At 41.7% G+C, this 19119-nt stretch overlaps 1 protein-coding gene across 5 annotated transcripts in view; it reads left to right on the top strand.

The window, feature by feature from the left end:
- The window catches only part of IFT56 (intraflagellar transport 56), an 89439-nt gene extending 72290 nt beyond the window's left edge, over nt 1–17149 (top strand). For all 5 annotated transcript variants that reach the window (XM_084617790.1, XM_084617789.1, XM_084617793.1 and 2 more), the window contains 5 exons: nt 2650–2733; nt 4343–4412; nt 9948–10054; nt 13767–13900; nt 15686–17149. In XM_084617790.1, the coding sequence (XP_084473916.1) occupies nt 2650–2733; nt 4343–4412; nt 9948–10054; nt 13767–13900; nt 15686–15797 (507 nt within the window). In that variant the 3' untranslated portion in view covers nt 15798–17149. The remainder of the gene's footprint in view (nt 1–2649; nt 2734–4342; nt 4413–9947; nt 10055–13766; nt 13901–15685) is intronic.
- Nucleotides 17150–19119: the final 1970 nt, after the last annotated feature.

Raw genomic sequence — 19119 nt, 5'->3', positions numbered from 1 at the left:
TAGTGCCTACGCAGGTAATAGACTGGGCTGAGGGCATGCAAACAAAGCAGCTTCAGCAGCATGTGGAACAATGCACTCTGGGATGTCCTATCAGAGAGCCTGGAGGGAGGAGGGCAGGTTAAACTGGTTATATGAATATAACTAGAGCATCCACTTCACTCTGTACAAAGAAGTGCTGAACTGGATAAAGGAGGCCAACCATTTGCCAGCCTAGAACTCTGAGACTTGGTCGACTCCAGAAAAATGTGGTATGCTAATAACCACTTGCCCCTCTCACCTTCTCACTGTCCCCCAAGAATGCATGGAACACATCACATGTCTGCAAATGTACGTTTCCAGTGGCATGCAAGTGATCATAATGCTGTTTTGATTAGACATGCTTCAAGCAAAATTAACCAACATGTGGTCCACCTCTGTCAGTTTCCTCTAGTGCAGTGCCAATGTGCTCATCAAGAGCAAATAAAATTAGGATGCATAAGAAATGGGATACAGATTAATACAGAAAAGATGGTGCCAATATATACATTGGTGGTGCGCCCTCAGTTGAAATACTGTTCAGTTCTAGTCACTCCAGGGGGACATCAGAATTAGAGAGGGTTCAGAGAAAAGTAATTAAAATGATTAGGGACATGAAAAAATTCTCATATGAAGAGAGATTGAAAAAGTTTGAGACTGTAGGCTTTAGAGAAGAAAAGAATAAAAGGAGACAGGAGAAAAGTGTACAAAATAATGATACAAAGAAGATAGATCGCAAACTTCTATTCGCTCTTTCCTAGGACAAAGAACAAGGAGAGTCAGTGGAATTGTGGCAAATTCAAAATGGATCATTTGAAGGAAATATATTTTTCAGATAAGCCACAGTTAACCTGTGGAATTTATTGCCACAAGATTATATTGAGGCCAACATCTTAGCAGGATTCAAAAAGATTGGACATTTTATATATCCAACTAGACTATCCAGAGTTATAACAATAAGTATTTAAAAAATCTTTTTGAAGGGATACACATCCTTATATTTGAGATCATATGGTGACTTCTAAAGAGTAGGGATTGAAATGAACTGTTCTCTGGGAGTAGGCTATCCCATACTGCCTACTTCATGTTTTTTTGCACCTTCCTCTGAAGCAGCTGGTACTGGCCACTCTCTGAACCAGGATGTAGGCTAGATGGACCACAGGTCTAAGCCAGGCTGGCAACTCCTATATTCCTATAGCCCTAATGGTACAAATAATTCTCCCACTACAAATAGTTCCTACCAGTCAGGTCTTAGATGGCCTGCCCAGTATGGTTTGTGCTTTGTAGCACAGGGCCAATTTTGCTGGAAGCCACTTAGCTTTACAAGTAGAGCTGAGCACACTATGGAACTCATTTGCATTATATTTCCTCAGTAATCCCCTTTATCGGTGATTGAGTTAAAACTGCATGTCTCAAAGGACGCCTTGCTATGAGTGTGCCAGCTGGTCTGAGGGCAACATACTGGCACTGATGACCATCTGGGGAGATGAGATAATCCAGGCCAAAATGAGTCCTGGGCATAAGGAACACGTTAATGTACAACTGAGTGTCTGAGAAGCTAGCTGAGATATACATTACTCAGAACAGCAAGCAGTGTTATGAAAAGATCAAGGGACTTAAGATCCAGTTCTACAAGACCCAAGATAACAATAGTGAGTCTAGTGCAGGGTAGAAAATGTGCCTGTTCTGCAACCAGAAGGGCATGGCTACTGTGAATTCACAGAAGCATTAGTACTTACACAAGGTCTGTTTCCCCCCAACTTATGTTCACTTCTGTAGTGCAGATACACCCTAACTGGGGTGAAATGGTGTTAGCTGACCGTAGTTGCTGTCAGAGTTTTTAATCATGTTTATAGCTGACCAAGTCAATAGCTGATAACAGACTCTCTTAAAAGTTGTAGAATGGACGTGGCCTTATTTGTGCTGATTCCCACAGCATAAAGAATTCTGAGGTGTAAAGTCACAGGAAGGGTAGCATTGAAATTCTCTGGCATCCAGTGCTGAAGGACTTAGAAGTGAACTTTGAGCGAGAAGGCTGGCTGTATCTGTACAAAAGGAAGTGGTGATGCAGAGAAGCTAGCTTCTTGCTTACCAAGTTTCGCTAACCCTGGTACTTTTTTCTAACCCTGACAAAACCATTGTTGAGGGAGAATATTCAGCACAGTATTATGATTCTGAATGTCACCTAAATAGCCTCACAAAGCAAGAGAGCCCCACTGCTCACTCTTTTAAACCACTGGAGAGTCGGGGCTACCTGTTCACCAGCCCGGATTTTAACGTGTAGCGGATATATGAGGGGTCATGGAGGAAGTGGCCACAGCCTCATAGCGGGTCTTAGCATGTGCAGAATGAAAGCCAAACCCAACAAAAGCTGCCGCACTGTAATTTTTGGCTTGGAACATTCTCCAAACCAACCATGATTAATACCCAGGAATGTTTCAGTTTTTATTGTAATCACAGACTCAGGATGGAAAGCCCCTCCATAATTCTTTAGCCACTGTTTGTAAATGCCTAATGTTTACAGTGTATCATTTAGGTTTTTTCAAATTGTCTGCAATAGGCTGACTTAGATTTTTGGTCTTTATTTTTAATGTTGTACACCATGATTTTCTGTCGGTCTGGCTTATTTTCCAGAGTTATTTCTACAATGATGACACTTTTAACTTTAACTACGCCCAAGCCAAAGCTGCCACTGGCAATACCAGCGAGGGTGAGGAGGTATGTACATGCTTTCTTAAAAAACAACAACAATGGAATTCTTTCCTACGTCCCGTCCCCCACCCCCAGCACACACACACACACACACACACACACTTTCATCCCCACACCTTTCTGATTCTGCATATTGTGTGGAAATGGATCTGCTGCTTCCTGCAGGAATTGAGATATATATCTTGCTTTCAGTGAAGATATATATCTTGCTTATTCAGAGGAGTCAGAGTCCTGCTAACCTCATATGGTTGGGTATGTGGGGATCATGCTTTGAGTGCAGAACTCCAATCTATCTCTAACTGATCAAGGAATGCTCTCTTGATCAGTGTTCTGTGTACTCTGCCTGAGATCACAGGCATACTTAGGGCTTGTTCAGGTGGAGTATGGATCACTGAGCAACAGAGACCAGATAGATGAGAGCTTTAGGTGTCCCCCTTGGAGGTGCGTGAGAAACAAACTTTCTTCCCCTGGGACGAGGAAAGAAAGAGGAAATGCTCCCCATCCTATTCAATATCATCCAGTAGTGCTTAAGGAGGTTCATTTCTCCCCACACATAGCTTTTTTTTGTGTGTGCATCTGATGTTGAATTATCTCTGAAATGCACAAAAGCAATTGGCTGCTGGGAAGAAGGAAGAGAGATTTCCCACAAGGGTTAAAAAAAACCAGAGGACAGACCAAAAAACCCCCCAAAACCCATGTGATTTTATTTTAAGCAAATTGTGTGATTTTTGAAGACCAAAAAAAACCGAAATGGTTTTATTTTGAGTTTTAAATTTGAGTCCCAGGAGCAATATGGTGACAGCTTTTTCCTGAAAGACTGCTAGAGTTGACGCAGGTAATGCACTGTCTATTCTAGCACTATGTTGATGGAGGAACATAGACTTTAGCTTTGGGTTGTTGGGGGGTTGTTATTGCAATGGTGTTCGTGGGTACCTGCGTCAGGTGTGGTGTGGATAGATGCAAAACAAGTCAACTTAGGTCAACCTAACGTTCTAGCGTAGACCTCAGGAACTCAACAAGATCACCCCCAGCCCTCCTTAGATGTGGAATGACTGTAACTCCACTATATGTTGTAAAAATCTAGTATTTTGACAGCCTTGATAAAACTAATGGTTAAGGACTGTTATTGCTAGTCCAGGAATGCTCTGTTACATACAATATGAGGCAGAGGGGTGGGAAGGGATCATCATTACAGTGAGACTTCTGGTATTTCAGAAAGACACTGATTTCATTCTTTGCACTGCATTCTAAATTAATGCATTCTCAATTGCTGCCTATGCAAACTAGTCTCTTCTCTCAGCCCCTGTCTTCCTTTATGGCTGGCTTGCTATGTACCAACACCCGCTGGCAGCTGTTCAAGTGAGGCCACGCCATAGTTTGGCATTTTAGAGCTCCAGCTAATCCCATGATAAATGTTGTATTGTTTGAATTCCCCACTTTACCAGATATACAGAGATGCCCCTGTGGATTACAATTTCACACCCTAATTCTTCTCATCAAGCTGTTGTTGAGTATTCTCTGGCCTGGGACTTGGCTACATATTGCAACAAGGACATGTCTACTATGTATATGGGAGAGCAGATGCACATAATTTTCTTTTCCTTCTTTCCTGCAGGTGTTTCTCTTGATCCAGAGTGAGAAGATAAAGAATGATTATGTTTACCTTAGCTGGCTGGCTCGTTGCTGTGAGTCACTTTACTTGCAAGATTGCAGGATGTGGATCCTCCTGTTTTGCATTAGTGTTGCCAATCCACCTTCCATAATAGTTTTTATTGTTGTGTGTGGATTTAGTACTTATGAAAGTGAAGTGCAAATAGCACTGGCTCTAGCCAGCTGTAGTGCGAGCAAGTATTGTGCAAGCAGTATATCTTTGGCTGCATAACCACTCCTATTTCAGTTCTGGCCCAACAAAGCTCTGCCAATGCACCTCCTTCCTGACCTGCAGGACCTCATTCTTCCAAGTCCAGGACATTGTCTGAGCAGAGACTGCCAATTATAATAGATTACATTAATTGCTATTACATTAATATTGGTTCGCTCCAGTTTTTACAAAATCCCTCTCATGAAAAGGTGCTAATATACAAATGATGTACAATATAAAACCTTAGAGGAATAGGAAGAGGTGAGTGGAAGGGAAAGATAGTCTAGTGGATAGGGTACCAAGCTAGCAGTCAGGGCCCTGGGTTCAATTCTACAGACTTACTCTGTGATCTTGCATAAGTCACTTACACTTGTGCCTCAGTTCCCCATCTATAAAATGGGGACAGTAGTTCCCTAACTCAAAGGGATGCTGTGAAGATGAAAGCCATTAGTGATTATGCAATGCTCAACTACTTTGGTGAAGAAGACCATAGAATATCTAGATAAATAAAGAACATGGTGGCTGTTACTATGATTATTGCTCGCCAATGTCACTTACTTTAGGTGGCATTTTGTCAATTTGAGAGCACATGGGCAGTACCACTGTTTCAGAGCAGAGTACCACAGAGGTGGCCTTTGCTACAGGCCTGTGCAGCTCAAATATGGAGACTTTTCCTGAGGCAACTCTTTCCTTGTAGCCTCAGCACAACAGTAAGAGTGTTCATTAGACTGCCCTTTTCCCACCCCAATGACTTTCAGAGCAGCAACAGTAGCTTCATTATACTGTGTTGGAGATAGGGTCACCATCTATGCTATGCCTTTCCTAGACAGGTAACTGTAGACTTCTACACCACAAACATTGACCAAACATCCCTGATTCTGCTTGGGGACCTCACAGTTTCTTACTTCATGAATCCATAACTCTAGAATATTTGGTTTATTGTGAATTTTATGTTTTGACATTTACCCATTGTGACCAGGGTCCCAGGGGAGCCACACTGAAGTTACTCAATTAGGGCAAACTGTAAAGAATGGGGCAGACAGTCCCCAAAGCTGGTGGATATTCCAATACCAAGCCAACACAAAACAGCTTCTAAAATACCTTACTGGTTACCAAGAAGCCAAAACACAGTTCCCTTAAAGCAACCCAGCCTTGGGCTTCCAGCCAGACACCCAAGTCAGATATGAGAATTACTGAAAATCTTATTCATCATAGAAGAAAGTTCTACCAATCCCAAAGGATCGGACACATTACCTCCCAGGTTAAGGAATATCTCAGATCTTACCAAAATACACACTTACAGCCAATTCTGATTGACTAAATTAAAATTTATTTAAAAAGAAAAGAGAGAGAGTATTAGTTAAAAGATCAGAATACATACAGTCTTGAGTACAGTTCTGAGATCAGTTTTATAGTAGAGATGGTAAGCTTTGTAGTTGCAAAGAGTTCTTTCAGAATTAGTCCATAGGTTATAGTCCAACATTCATATTCAGGGTGATCCAGGTGGGACTGGAGATCTCAGTCTTAAAATTGAAGCTTCCCCTGTGTAAAGCATCAAGCAGATCTGAGATAAAAAGGATCAGGACCCAAGGGTTTTTTATGCAGTTCTATGTCTTCTCTTGACAGCTCGGAGTTCTTAGGCGAACAATAGGCAATCATCGAGACTTTGAAGTAGACTTATTTCCTAAGAATCATTGGTAATTAGCTACAGGGATTAACATAAGGCAATTACCTGTTTTCCACTATTCGCAGGTGATTTGCTATACATTTCAAAGAGAGATCAAAACAGTGATATCACTATATTTACAGTTCATTTAAATGTTAAGATCTCCTTTTGATCTCAATTAATAGAATACAGCAAAGACAAGAACTATTTGGTTACATTGTTAACCTCTAAAGTATATATGTAAACACACAAAACCACAAACATTATCTACCAGTATGTCCCTAAAGATTGAATTAGGGTCATTTATCCTGCAGGATGCTTAACCCTTTCTGGCCATGTGTCACACCCATGAATAAAGTTTTACCTGATGGGAGAACCCAAGATGCAGAATTAAATGGTGGTGCTGATTCAGTAGGTGATGCGCTTCCATTTAATTCTGTACTAAAGCAATTCCCTACTACAGTGCTAGGGATGCTATAAGATCCTTGTGGTCATTAAAAGATCCCATGGAACTTTCATAAGAAAAGTTAATTATTCTTGGGTACATTAGGTAATTGTAGCATTAGAAATCATTTTCTTCATGCTAAGTTTCCACTGAAGTTTCATTAGAGTTGCTGTATTCTTCCATATCTCTTAAAATGTTGAGGTGTGCTTCTAAACAGTTACCACAACTTATTACATGGGCAGCTGCTTTCAGTGGTGGATGAAATTATCCCTTCATGTGTAAAGTATATATATTACTTTGGGATCCTGCTGGATGAAAGATGCTATAGAAATATAAAATATTCTGGCATATTAATTTCTGAGTATGAGCAGATATTGTAGGAACATAAGAATGGCCACACTGGCTCAGATCAGTGATCCATCTAGCCCAATATCCTGTCTTCTGCCAATGCCAGATGCTTCTGTGGGGATGAACAGAATGGGGCAATTATCGAGTAATCCATCCCTGTCCTCCAGTCCCAGAATCTGGCAGTCAGAGGCTTAGCCATCTTGGCCAATAGCCACTGATGGACCTGTCCTCCATGAATTTATCTAATTATTTTTTTAACCAAGTTATATTTTTGGCCTTCAGATCACCCCTTGGATATTTCTGTCCTCAAATATTTGCAGGAGGCTAGAGATGCTGGAAATGCAACTAATTCAGGACTGTATGTAATATGTGTGGTCTCAAGCTATTGTACCAATTATTTAGACCTTATCTCAAAGAGGAGATGAAAAGCCATTACTGTTTCGCTTCCCAGCATGGCACACTGTTTCTCTATATGCTGTGACGGGGCAAGGCCAGATGGCTATAGAAAAGTAGTGGGAGATAGATATATTAGCTCCAGGCTAAACAAATCCCTGGTACCAGGATAAGTGAAATGGCAGCTGCTCCAGGTCAATTAAGACACCGGGGGCCAATTAAGAACTTTCCAGAAGGCAGGGAGAACGCTAGGTTGATTGGGACACCTGAAGCCAATCAGGGGCTGGCTGAAACTAGTTAAAAGCCTCCCAGTTAGTCAGGTGGGTGTGCATGTCAGGAGCTGTGGGAGGAAGTTGCACTGTTGGAGAGACTGAGTAGTACACACCATATCAGGCACAAGGAAGGAGGCCCTGAGGTAAGGGTGAAGTTGAGCTTGAGGAAGTGAGGGCTGCTGTGGGGGAAGTAGCCCAGGGAATTGTACATGTCATGTTTCTAAAAGGTCAGCTACCATAGCTGATACTATTAGGGTCCCTGGGCTGGAGCCCGGAGTAGAGGGTGGGCCCGGGCTCCTCTCCCCCCGCCCTTTGCCCCCGATTAATCACTGAGACTGGGAGGCAACAGAGACTGTACAAGGAAGGATAACTTCTCCTCACCTCCCTCGCTGGCTTCTGATGAAAATGGCTCAGTAGACTATGACCCTTGTCTCTAGAGAGAGAAGGGTTATGTGGAGGGTCACAGTGAGCCTCTGAGGCTAGCGAAATCTGCTAGGAAATGTGGGACCCACGGAGGCAAGGACAGAGCTTTGTCACAATGCACAAATTGCTAGTTGTTACTAAATTATAACGACATTTTTTCCCCATAAGGAATCATGGTTTGTGAGGTTTTCAGTGCTCAGACATCTGGTCATCATATGTGCGACTAAGACCTGTGTCCTCTCTGCTGAGTGTGCTACTACCGAAGCTGAAGAAAGAAAAATCTAGTCTGGTGTCTCAGTTTCTGCCATACCAGGAGAGTCCAATAATTACCTGTTCTTATGTACTATCTCCAATGGTGGCCATTTCAGGATATTTCAGAACAGGATGTAACTTCCCCATAATGCACCTACTTGTACAATACTATACCATGTAGGTTGCGAAGGAAGGGTGGATTTCTTCCTGACTCCAGTCGGTGGACAGTTTGTGCCCGGACATATGAGAAGTTATTGTAATTTTTAATGTAGTTATCCCTAGATTATAGTTTTTCTTAGAATCAGATAGAGAGAGGTTGGTTGTGCAGAGTACGTTTCTAGTGCAGTGTGAGGGATTTATATTGGTATCTCTGATAAATGTCAGAAATGATTGTTATTCCACTTGACTTCTGTATACATAATGCCAAGCATTCCCTCACCTTGAAGAGCACAAGAATTTTTCCCCATATTAATGACCAGTGCACAGAATGAATGTCTGGTGGAACTCTGAGAGGACATAGACACCTGATCCAAGGGGATTTTTTTCTCTTCATAATAAGAAAACATTGGGATATGCCTGGAATTAACAAGCCAAACTTTAGGTTAAATACTTTCTTATCTTCAGAGGGTCTGTTTGTGGAATTTTCTGTCTCTAAAAGTATTGGATGAAACTCTGTTATGGGGATTCATGAAAAAGTCTATTCTGGCACTTGTGACTAGTTGTGTTATACCAGAGATGTTTCAGGTTAATGGCTGGTGGCAGTTCTTGCTCACATATGCACTGTTAAAATGACCACAAGATCTATGGAATATGGAATCTATGGATCTATGGAATATGTGCACCTCATAGGGTGCACAATGGCAAGGATCTTGTGGATATTTTTATCTTTCTTTGGAGCAATGAAATGGAACTTAGAGCTATTGGTAGTATCTGAAACTAAAGAGGTTCATGTGTTGAGCTGTAGATAACCTTTTGGGTCTAAAACTCTGCTGACTTAGGTGGCTAGGACTTCTTTACTTTTGTAGTTAGTGTGTGCAAACTAAGATAATGAGAGCAATATAAACTTCAGCTTTAAAGCATAAAATGGGGATCAGGAATTGTTTCTTTCATGTATAGCATTGTATAACTAGCTACATGTTATGGGATTTCTCTTGGGTTTTATTTCCATCCCCCTTTCCCTCATCCTGTTAAGCATTTGGTATTGTCTGTAGTCAGGGGCAGAATACCAGACTAGCTAGAGCAATGGACTGATCTAATGTGTCACCAGGCAGGATGCCACTAGATAGACCATTGAGTTCCAGCATAGTAAGTGCTGTATCTGTGAAATATAAATCTGACGTGGTGTAGATTTCATAACTCTTCTTTCTTATGTTTACAAACTGTAGCACTTTACCACCATCATTGATGTGGCTGAGGGGATGGTTAGCTTTCATTCAAACCCCATGTCTTTCAGTAGGGAGCAGGCACTTTGATGAAGGGGGTGATAAGATTACGAACATTTTAGTCCTGTTGTCACTATGGCATTTCTTCACCTTCTCCAACTTTCTATTCTCATTGTAGATATCATGAATAAGAAGCCTCGACTGGCCTGGGAGCTCTACTTGAAGATGGAAACCTCAGGGGAGTCCTTCAGTCTCTTGCAACTCATTGCAAATGACTGCTACAAGGTGAGTCTTCACTTTGAGGCCTGGTATCTAGTTTGTTAATTCTGTGGCCTTGCCTACACTCAGATGCCTTGTCTACAGCAGGCTCCTCTTCTTAAAATTCCTCACCATTGCTACTTTTAGTGAAGCTCCATAATGTATAGAGGCTGATAGAGATCTGTCAACGTTTAAACCAGCATGTCTTCTAGTTAGACTGGTGACTGGGCTACAGTAGGGCTAATCACAATTTTTATCTCTAGTAGGGTTTCAATGGTGGGAGCAATGGGAAATTTTAAGAGAAAAATCTAATATAGACACAACAAGAGGCTATACATTGGAGTTCTTTCTGGGACAGCAGATTCTGCCCTTCCAGCCCAGACTGTGAATCTTACAACCTCATCCCCCACAAACCCACTGCAGAGACCTGCTACAAGCTTCCCAAGATACACAAACAAAGGAACTCAAGCAGATCCATCATATCTGATCACAAGACTTTTACTGAAGGAATATTAGGTCTCTCAGAAACCATCCTCAAACCACTCACCGCACAAAGGCCCACCTTCCTCCAAGATGTTACTGACTTCCTCCAGAAACTCCATCATCAACATCCTCCCTGAGAACACCATCCTTGCCACCATGGATGTCACGTTCCCTATACACCAACATTTCTCACCATGGCAGCATTGCTGCCTGTCTCAAATACTTACAAGATAATATATAACACTCAAAAATCCACCTGAACGCATCACCAAACTCATCAAATTCATCCTCACACATAGCAACTTCACATTTAACAAACACTTTCTCCAAATATTGGGAACAGCCATGAGTATTGAGATGGCCCCCCCAGTATGCCAACCTCTTCATGGGCCACCTCGAGGAAAATTTTTGGAAAAATGCACCACAAAACCAATGACATACATGAGGTACATCAGTGATGTTTTCTTCCTCTGGACAGATGACCTCAGTTCCTTCAGATTTCCACCACAACTTCAACTACAACTGCCCATCCATCATACTCCCTAGAAAACAGTCACACCAGTATCAACTTCCTGGATACCACAGTCAGCTTCAGCAATGAGATCCTACAAATGACTGTACGCAAGAAATCCACAGATCACTACACTTACCTCCTCAGCTCTTGCAACCACCCCAGACACACGAAGAAATTTGTTATCAACAGCCAGGCATTTAATCACACTCAAAACTGCATTCACTAAACAAGGACCCTCCACCAGAGAAATAGATCACAGTGTGGAATGGGCCATTTAGATATCCCAGGAGAACCTGCTTCAACAGAGGGTGGGAAAACCCACATACGGGGTGTCATAAAACAATTATAACCCATACATGATGGGGACCACATTCTGAAAGAAATCTTTCCTGAACCCCCTATTCTGGCTTTCAAATAACCCCCCAGCCTCACTAAGCTCATCATCAGAAGGAAGCTTCCCAAAGACCAGGACCCCACCAATTTAAAGTGGCACCAGGTTCTGCCAGAACAACAGATGCAAAACCTGCAGACATACCTCCCTTGCTACATTGATCAGTACCCCCACACAACAAACCTTTCAAGATCCATGGGTCCTACAGATGCCTAGCACATGTGTACCTCATCTAGGGCATCATATGCCGCACTAACAACTATGTGGGTGAAACCAGACAATCACTGCACTTTTAAGTGAGCTCTCACAGGAAAATGATATAAGACAAAAACATCATCACCCCTGGCAAACACTTTTCACGCAATGATCACTCCATATCTGATGTCACAATCCTCATCCTCAAAGGAAACCTTCACAACAGCTTCAAAAGAGGAGCTTGGGAATTTAAATTAAATAACTCTGCTAGACACTACAAATCATGGGCTAAACTGAGACAGTGGTTTTATGGCTCATTATGATTTCCTATGCACCCTACTGCCTGCTAACCCTTAATTGTCCACTTCCTTCTAAGAGGTCTCCTACAGCATGTGTAAACCCCTTAATGCTTAACAGTCTGTCCCAACTTGTATTGAGTTCATATGGTTCACTTACTTTCCACAGACAAAGAAGAGCTCTGTGAAGTTCAAAAGCTTGTCCCTTCCATCAACAGAAGTTGGTTCAGTAAAAGGTTTTACCTTACCTACCTTGTCAGTCTTAGCACAGATGCTCTGGTGTTTATTTTTCCACCTTCAAAAGTAGGTACAATAAACTAAGAGATGAGATCAATGTCTTCAGCCTCTAGCACTGGGATTCTTGCCCACTCCTTTAGATTGAGAAACAGGCCATGAAAGATTTCAAAAGCACATTGATAATTGTCCTGTGATAATGTAGCAATGCATTGCTGGAAATTGTCTTTCTCCCAGGACTGTGTGCACATGTGTTTAAACTTTTTTCACTCTTATGAGAACAAATATGAAGCTAAATGCTTCTGTGATTAGATACCCTTTGAGGGAATTGAGGCTATGTTTCCTGATTAATTTCCCACGGGTCCTCCCCACTAAAATCAAGGCCGTGTCTAGACCAGGATTTAAAGGTAGGTTGTTAGCATGTGTTTGCTAACACAGGCTAACTAATATGTTTTAGAAGTCTAGTGTAGACAAGGGAGCATATACTTGAATGTGTGCTAAACTGCCCTAGGCTTTAACTTGACCAACTAGCATATATTAAAATATACACTGCCTTATGTACCGTAGACTTTTAAAACATGTTAGCACATTACACCTTTTAAACCCCACCTAAGAAAAGGCCCAAGAGAAGAAATGAGTGTTCCCCATCTGTACTTATCCAGGTGCCCCATGACCTATCCTGCAAGTAGATAACTAAGGTGGACTAGTTGGGTGTACACATGATATTCCCGTAGGTTCAGGAAAGCTCAGAATTGCAACTCTACTGCATTTGATTTTTCTTCTACTTTTATAGAGAGGGGTAAAAATTAGTTCTGAATTAATATCCCAGCAGCCTTCAGATCTGTCTTTATGACCATATCTAGACTAGGAAAATCCATCATGTTTTAAAACTTGGATAAACTTATTTTAACTAACATGCTTTTAAACAGGAGTTTGCACCTAGGGTATACAGGGAAGGTCATGCATAAAGACTAGGGCTAATTGGAAAAAAAAATTGAAATTGACAAAAATAAGGGGATTAGAGACAAGGTGGGTGAGGTAATGTCTTTCATTGGACCAACTTCTGTTGGTGAGAGAGACAAACTTTTGAATTTACACAGAACTCTTCTTCAGGTCGACGACACTGTGTAAGCCTTAAAGTTTCTCTCTCACCAACAGAAGTTGGTCCAATAAAATATATTACTTCATCCCCCTTATCTCTCTAATATCCTGGAATCAACATGGCTACAACATTACATACAAAAATAAAGGGATGCCATTTTTGACTAGCTCTATTAACTCATGTTAGTTGAATGTGGTTTACCTAGTGGGGAGTCTAGAGTTGATCATGACCAGTTAATAAAGGCCACAACTTGGCCTGTCTATACTAGATTCAAAGTCCTGTTTAAAATCACGCTAGATAAAACATCATCTATTTTCCTAGTCTGTACATAGCCTATGTGGAATTGGAATGTACCTGTTCTAGTTACAGACTACCTGGGAAGAACAGGAAAATGCATGCTATTCCTATGACTTGTTCACACCAGACAAACAGCATCAGAACCAGCCCGTAACTTTGGATCTCATTCTGTATGGGCAGTCTTGTGACCTGAAATGTGTAATGTTTTTTTTTTTCTTCCTACACAGATGGGCCAGTTTTACTATTCAGCCAAAGCCTTTGATGTTCTGGAGAGACTGGACCCTAATCCTGAATACTGGGAAGGCAAGAGGGGTGCCTGTGTGGGCATCTTCCAAATGATCTTAGCTGGCCGAGAACCCAAGTACGTACCGTTGCTGTGTATGAACTTCTCTCGTTAGTCTTCTGTTCCCAGCTAGCTGTAGCTAGAACCACAGTGACAGCTGCTTTTGTGAAGAGATGCATGACATCAGGAACAGACGTCCCCTAACCCTCCATTTTTTTTTTTTTGTCTTTTGAAAGAGACCTGTGCTGCCCCACTAGTTGCACACTCAATAACCATTTTTGGTCTCTATCCTCCAGCCCAGCAGGGACAGGATATGTTATGGAGGATAGTCCATCAGCTAGTGCTCTGCAATGCAGGGATCCCAAATAGGTTGCTGGTCATTGTTCTTGTAGTAGCTAAACTACAGACGCAGCATGCTTATTCCCTAAAGGCAGGGAGGGAGGACCTCATTTCACTGATATGGGAGAGGTACTGATGGCTTGTGGATGGAAGTCTATCCACTCCTCCTTGGTCTTGGAATTTCAAGGATGGCAGAATTAAAATAGGTGGATGGTTACTCACAACTCCAGAAAGGACGAAGAACATATTTCTGAATGATAAATGAATGTTTTTAGTGAAGGCCCAATCTCTATTTCTGCAAATTTTGTTCAGTCCAAGCTTAGCTTGGATATTGGTTTGATTAAACCTCCAAGAGAAAATAGGAAATGGTCCTTCCCATTGATTTGATAGATTGTTTTGCTTTTGGTCTACCTCACTGGATAGGGGAATGGGGGAGGATAGAGGGGATGCCTTCTGTTCCTGTTCTGCAGTAAAAAGTCTACTGTGCTGCTGGGTGACCAAGCTCTGCAAGCAGTGGCATTAACTAATGCACCGTCCAATTTTCCCTCTGGCAGAGTTCCTCTACGTTTCGGTTAAGATTCATATAATCTCTAGAATTCTTATTTTTCCCCCCATTTGGGGCCACACAGAAGAGGAGTTGCAGTTGCTTTCTTAAATGCATACCTTTCAAGAAAACAGGAGCACCCATAGCCCTCACATCTGTTACTGTCTCCCTTGTATGCCTTCCATTTTCTAACAGTGCCCCTTACTAAGGTAGTGCAGATACACTAGTCCATCTCAATCTCTGAACTGGAATTGAGTTAATCCTTCCACAAAATCTGAATTCTGCATGGAGATGGCAGACATCTGAGAAACAAACTGATATACTTATTATGTCAGGTCTTGTTCCCCCTAAATGCAAACCACCTCAATCTATGAATTAATTCATCAGATATCTCTAGCTAAACAAGATTTGATCTGGTTAGTAGTTGAATGGGAACCCTCCAAGGAAAACATAGGGTATTTCAGGGAGTGATGTTCTGAAGGAAGCACTCTTCTTTCTTAGTAATCAAAAATACATAATGCTTCATGTGGTCAAAACGCATTGACTAATTAGTGCTGAGTGGTGCGCCAGTGTTGAAATAGGGGTTGCTGTGCTGTTGAAGTTGTCTGTCAGATGGCCTGAAAAACTGAAGCTCTAACAATTTGCCGTTAAATGTCTTGTGGCATTTTTTGCAAGAGTAGGAATGTTAATTTTTATATCCTGGCAAGCTACAATATGAATAATAATTTTTTGCTGATTTGGAATTTCCCTTCTAGTTGCAACTAGATACAGTATTCTTTATTTCTTGACTCATACAATTGTGTAGGTTTACTGTGGTGTTTATTAGCTGTCACCTTCCTCCTCAGTTGTAGGTGAAGTAGATTGCATACCTAGAGTCTGTGCTTTGCAATCCTTCAAATGTAAAGATGCACCAAAATTTCAGCTGTTTCTAGCCAAGTGATCGTCACCCTGCTTTAAACCTTTGTCTTCTGTCTTCTCAGAGAGACACTGCGGGAAGTGTTACATCTCCTAAGGAGCACTGGTAACCCTCAGGTAGAGTATATCATCCGCATCATGAAGAAGTGGGCCAAAGAAAACAGAGTGGCTGTCTAAGACAGTACCACCAAGAAAACCAGGTCAGATGCCATCTTTTTGTGCATAGCTGGAGGGCATGGAACCTAGCCCCTCCCCTTCATTCACCCTCCCTCCCTCCCCCCCCTTCCTTGTAGTCTTCGTTTGTAGCTGGCCTATCATCAAACATTAAAGTGACTGCCAAACTCTCAAATGGAGCAAAAAGAGTACTGCAGTTGGACTGCACAAAATTTCCATGACTTTGATATGAAGGATTTCTTTTGGACAGAAGGGATTTGAATTCCATGCTCTTCCCACCCAGATCCGAGTGGCATTTTTTCTGTTCTACATCAATCCCAGTGTCTAGTTCAAGGGTTCTCAACCTTTTTCATACTTTGATTCCAATGTTCAGCAACTCAAACTGCCCCTCACAGGCACTCCAGACTCCTTTGCACCAGCTCCCACAGTACTGCATAAGATGTACTGTGGCAATTTGAGAGGTTTATATTTTAAAATAGTTCTTCTGGCCTCCAAAGAAGAATCATCTTTAAAGTAACTCAGCAAATCTGCTTCAGCACAAGAGTGGTGATGGCAAATGGAAGAAGGATTGTGTTATCTTAGTGATTAACTTACCATTAACAGTTAACATGTTTTTAATATTCCTGGCCTACTTCAGGGTGGAACACACCACATCCTGAGCAACATCCATTTTGAGATGGATCCTGCTGATCAATTTATAACCTCTTTATCTCTTTCCTTTTTGTCCAAAAGGATTTGCTGTCCCTTGGCCAAAGTCAGATTAATTCTGAACATGAAGCTAATCAACCACGAATGCAGGGCCCCAGAATTGCTTACTTATTTTCAAGGAAGATAGTTACAAGATATGGGGGATTGCTTTTCAAAGCATGAGGTTCTCATTGGCTGAGCTCTTTCTTGCTATAGAACCTGATCCTGCAAATATTTGTGCATGTTAGTAAATTTGCTCATGTGCGTTGTCCCACCAGTTTACCTCTCGCATCAATAAAGTTATTCATGTATTTTTACAGGATCAGACCCTTCGCCAGTCACTACCTTAGACAGCAATGTATCATGTGTTTGCTTGACAGTTTTGCCCAGCAAATACTCTGCTGTGTTTCAAGGTGGTCTGGAAAGGGAACTGGGGAGAATCCTTTTCAGAATAGACCACTTAATCCTAAAGGAGATGAAATTCTAAGAAAATGCACAATGGATATGATATAGAAATTAATTGTAGGGCTTACAGTACATAATATCTGTACATTATTTGTGAAGGAAAAATTACTTAACTTACAAAGTATTTTTGTACCTTGTGACAAGATATTTCATTGAACACTATGATGTCTGTACCTTGATTAAAGCTTATATTTGGATTTTCAGTCTAATTTCTTGCTTGGCTTTGTTGCCTCATTATGATGAGGCTGGCAATTGAGATGGCAAATTTATTTCACTGCAGCGGTGGGTGGATGTGTGATTGACTGACTGCCAAATCAGCATTTCATGGTCAGATGAAGATGAACCATGTTAAAGCAGACTGGCCCAATGGCCTATGTACTGACCTTTGATGTTAGATCCTGAAATGAAGGTGGCTGGATAACCCTTATATTTGTAAGTGGTTTGGTTTGGTTTTTCTTACTCCAGAAGAGATTCTGAATTCTCCCCAGCTTCTAAGGAGTAGGCGCCTAACTCTGGGGAAATCACTAGGCCTCTCTGCTGGAGCTCAGGAACTTCAGTTACCTTTTATCATCTCACTGCAGCAGAGACAAAGGTGTTCCTCCAGCATGGCCAAGTCTTCAAACAAGAACTTCCACCTGTATCACTTCCACTTCCACCAATGTAATGTCTGGCATGATTTGATAGGCTGTAGGCCACTTGTTTTATATGAAAAAAAGGAAAGATTCCATTTTAAGGAGCCCACCATGATAGTGATGGGAATAAGGTCCTCAAACCGTGACAGGAATAAGGGTAGGGTCACCATGTTGCAAAAACAGACCACATAATGGGTCATAAATGCTGTCATTAAAGGCAGTTACATAAAACATTCCATTTGTAAGAGGCATTTTTATTTTCCTTTCCAGTTTAATTAACTTGGAAACAGATTGGAATGGCTGCTGTGAGCCTTGGTTAAAGCTACAGAAAAATCAATGTGGTGGCTTTGTGACAGATGTTAAATGCAGCTAATTATTCTATTCACTGATGCTTAACCAGCAGGAAACCCTGATAGCCTCTAGATCCATTGCAAATCATGTAACAGGGTGGGGGAATCTTCCCCAGCAATAAATTTTAAGGCACTGCAGGCTGGTAGACAACAATCATAAAATCGTAGGACTGAAAGAGACCTTGAGAGGTCTTCTAGTCTACACCCTACATTCAAGTCAGGACTAAGTATTATCTAGACCATCCCTGACAGGTGTTTGTCTAAATCTTCAATGATGGAGATGCCACAACCTCCTCAGCAATTTATTCCAGTGCTTAACTATCCTGACAGGAAGTTTTTCCTAACGTCCAACCTAAACCTCCCGTGCTGCAATTTAACTCCATTGCTTCTTGTCCTATCCTCAGAGGTTAACAAGAACAATTTTTCTCCCTCTTCCTTGTAACAACCTTTTATGTACTTGAAAACTATATCATGTCTCCCCTCAGTCTTCTCTTCTCCAGACTAAACAAACCCAATTTTTTCAATCTTTCCACATAGATCAAGTTTTCTAGCCCTTTAATCATTTTTGTTGCTCTCCTCTGGACTTTCTCCAGTTTGTCCACATTTGTCCTGCAATGTAGCACCTAGAACTGGATGCAATACTCCAGCTGAGGCCTTATGAGCGAGGAGTAGAGTGGAAGAATTACTTCTCATGTCTTGCTTACAACACTCCTGCTAATACATCCTTGAATGATGTTTGCTTTTTTGGCAACAGCGTTACACTGTTGACTCATATTTAGCTTATGATCCACTATGACCCCCAGATTCATTTCAGCAGTATAGCGGTCAGCAGGTTTCCAGTATAGGGTGGTGTTTATGTGACCATCGCTTATTAGCACTGTAGTGTCCAGGAAGTGGATCTCTTGTGTGGACTGGTCCAGGCTGAGGTTGATGGTGGGATGGAAATTGTTGAAATCATGGTGGAATTCCACAAGGGCTTCTTTTCCATGGGTCCAGATGATGAAGATGTCATCAATGTAGCACAAGCAGAGTAGGCGCATTAGGGGACGAGAGCTGAGGAAGCGTTGTTCTAAGTCAGCCATAAAAATGTTGGCATACTGTGGGGCCATGCGGGTACCCATAGCAGTGCCGTTGACTTCAAGGTATACATTGTCCCCAAATGTGAAACAGTTATGGGTGAGGACAAAGTCA

The sequence above is a fragment of the Lepidochelys olivacea genome, assembly GCF_965140295.1.
Source record: "Lepidochelys olivacea isolate rLepOli2 genome assembly, chromosome: 1".
Lineage (NCBI taxonomy): Eukaryota > Metazoa > Chordata > Testudines > Cheloniidae > Lepidochelys > Lepidochelys olivacea.
The sequence above is the reverse complement of the archived record's forward strand: the minus strand, read 5'-3'. Positions and strand labels throughout refer to the sequence as shown.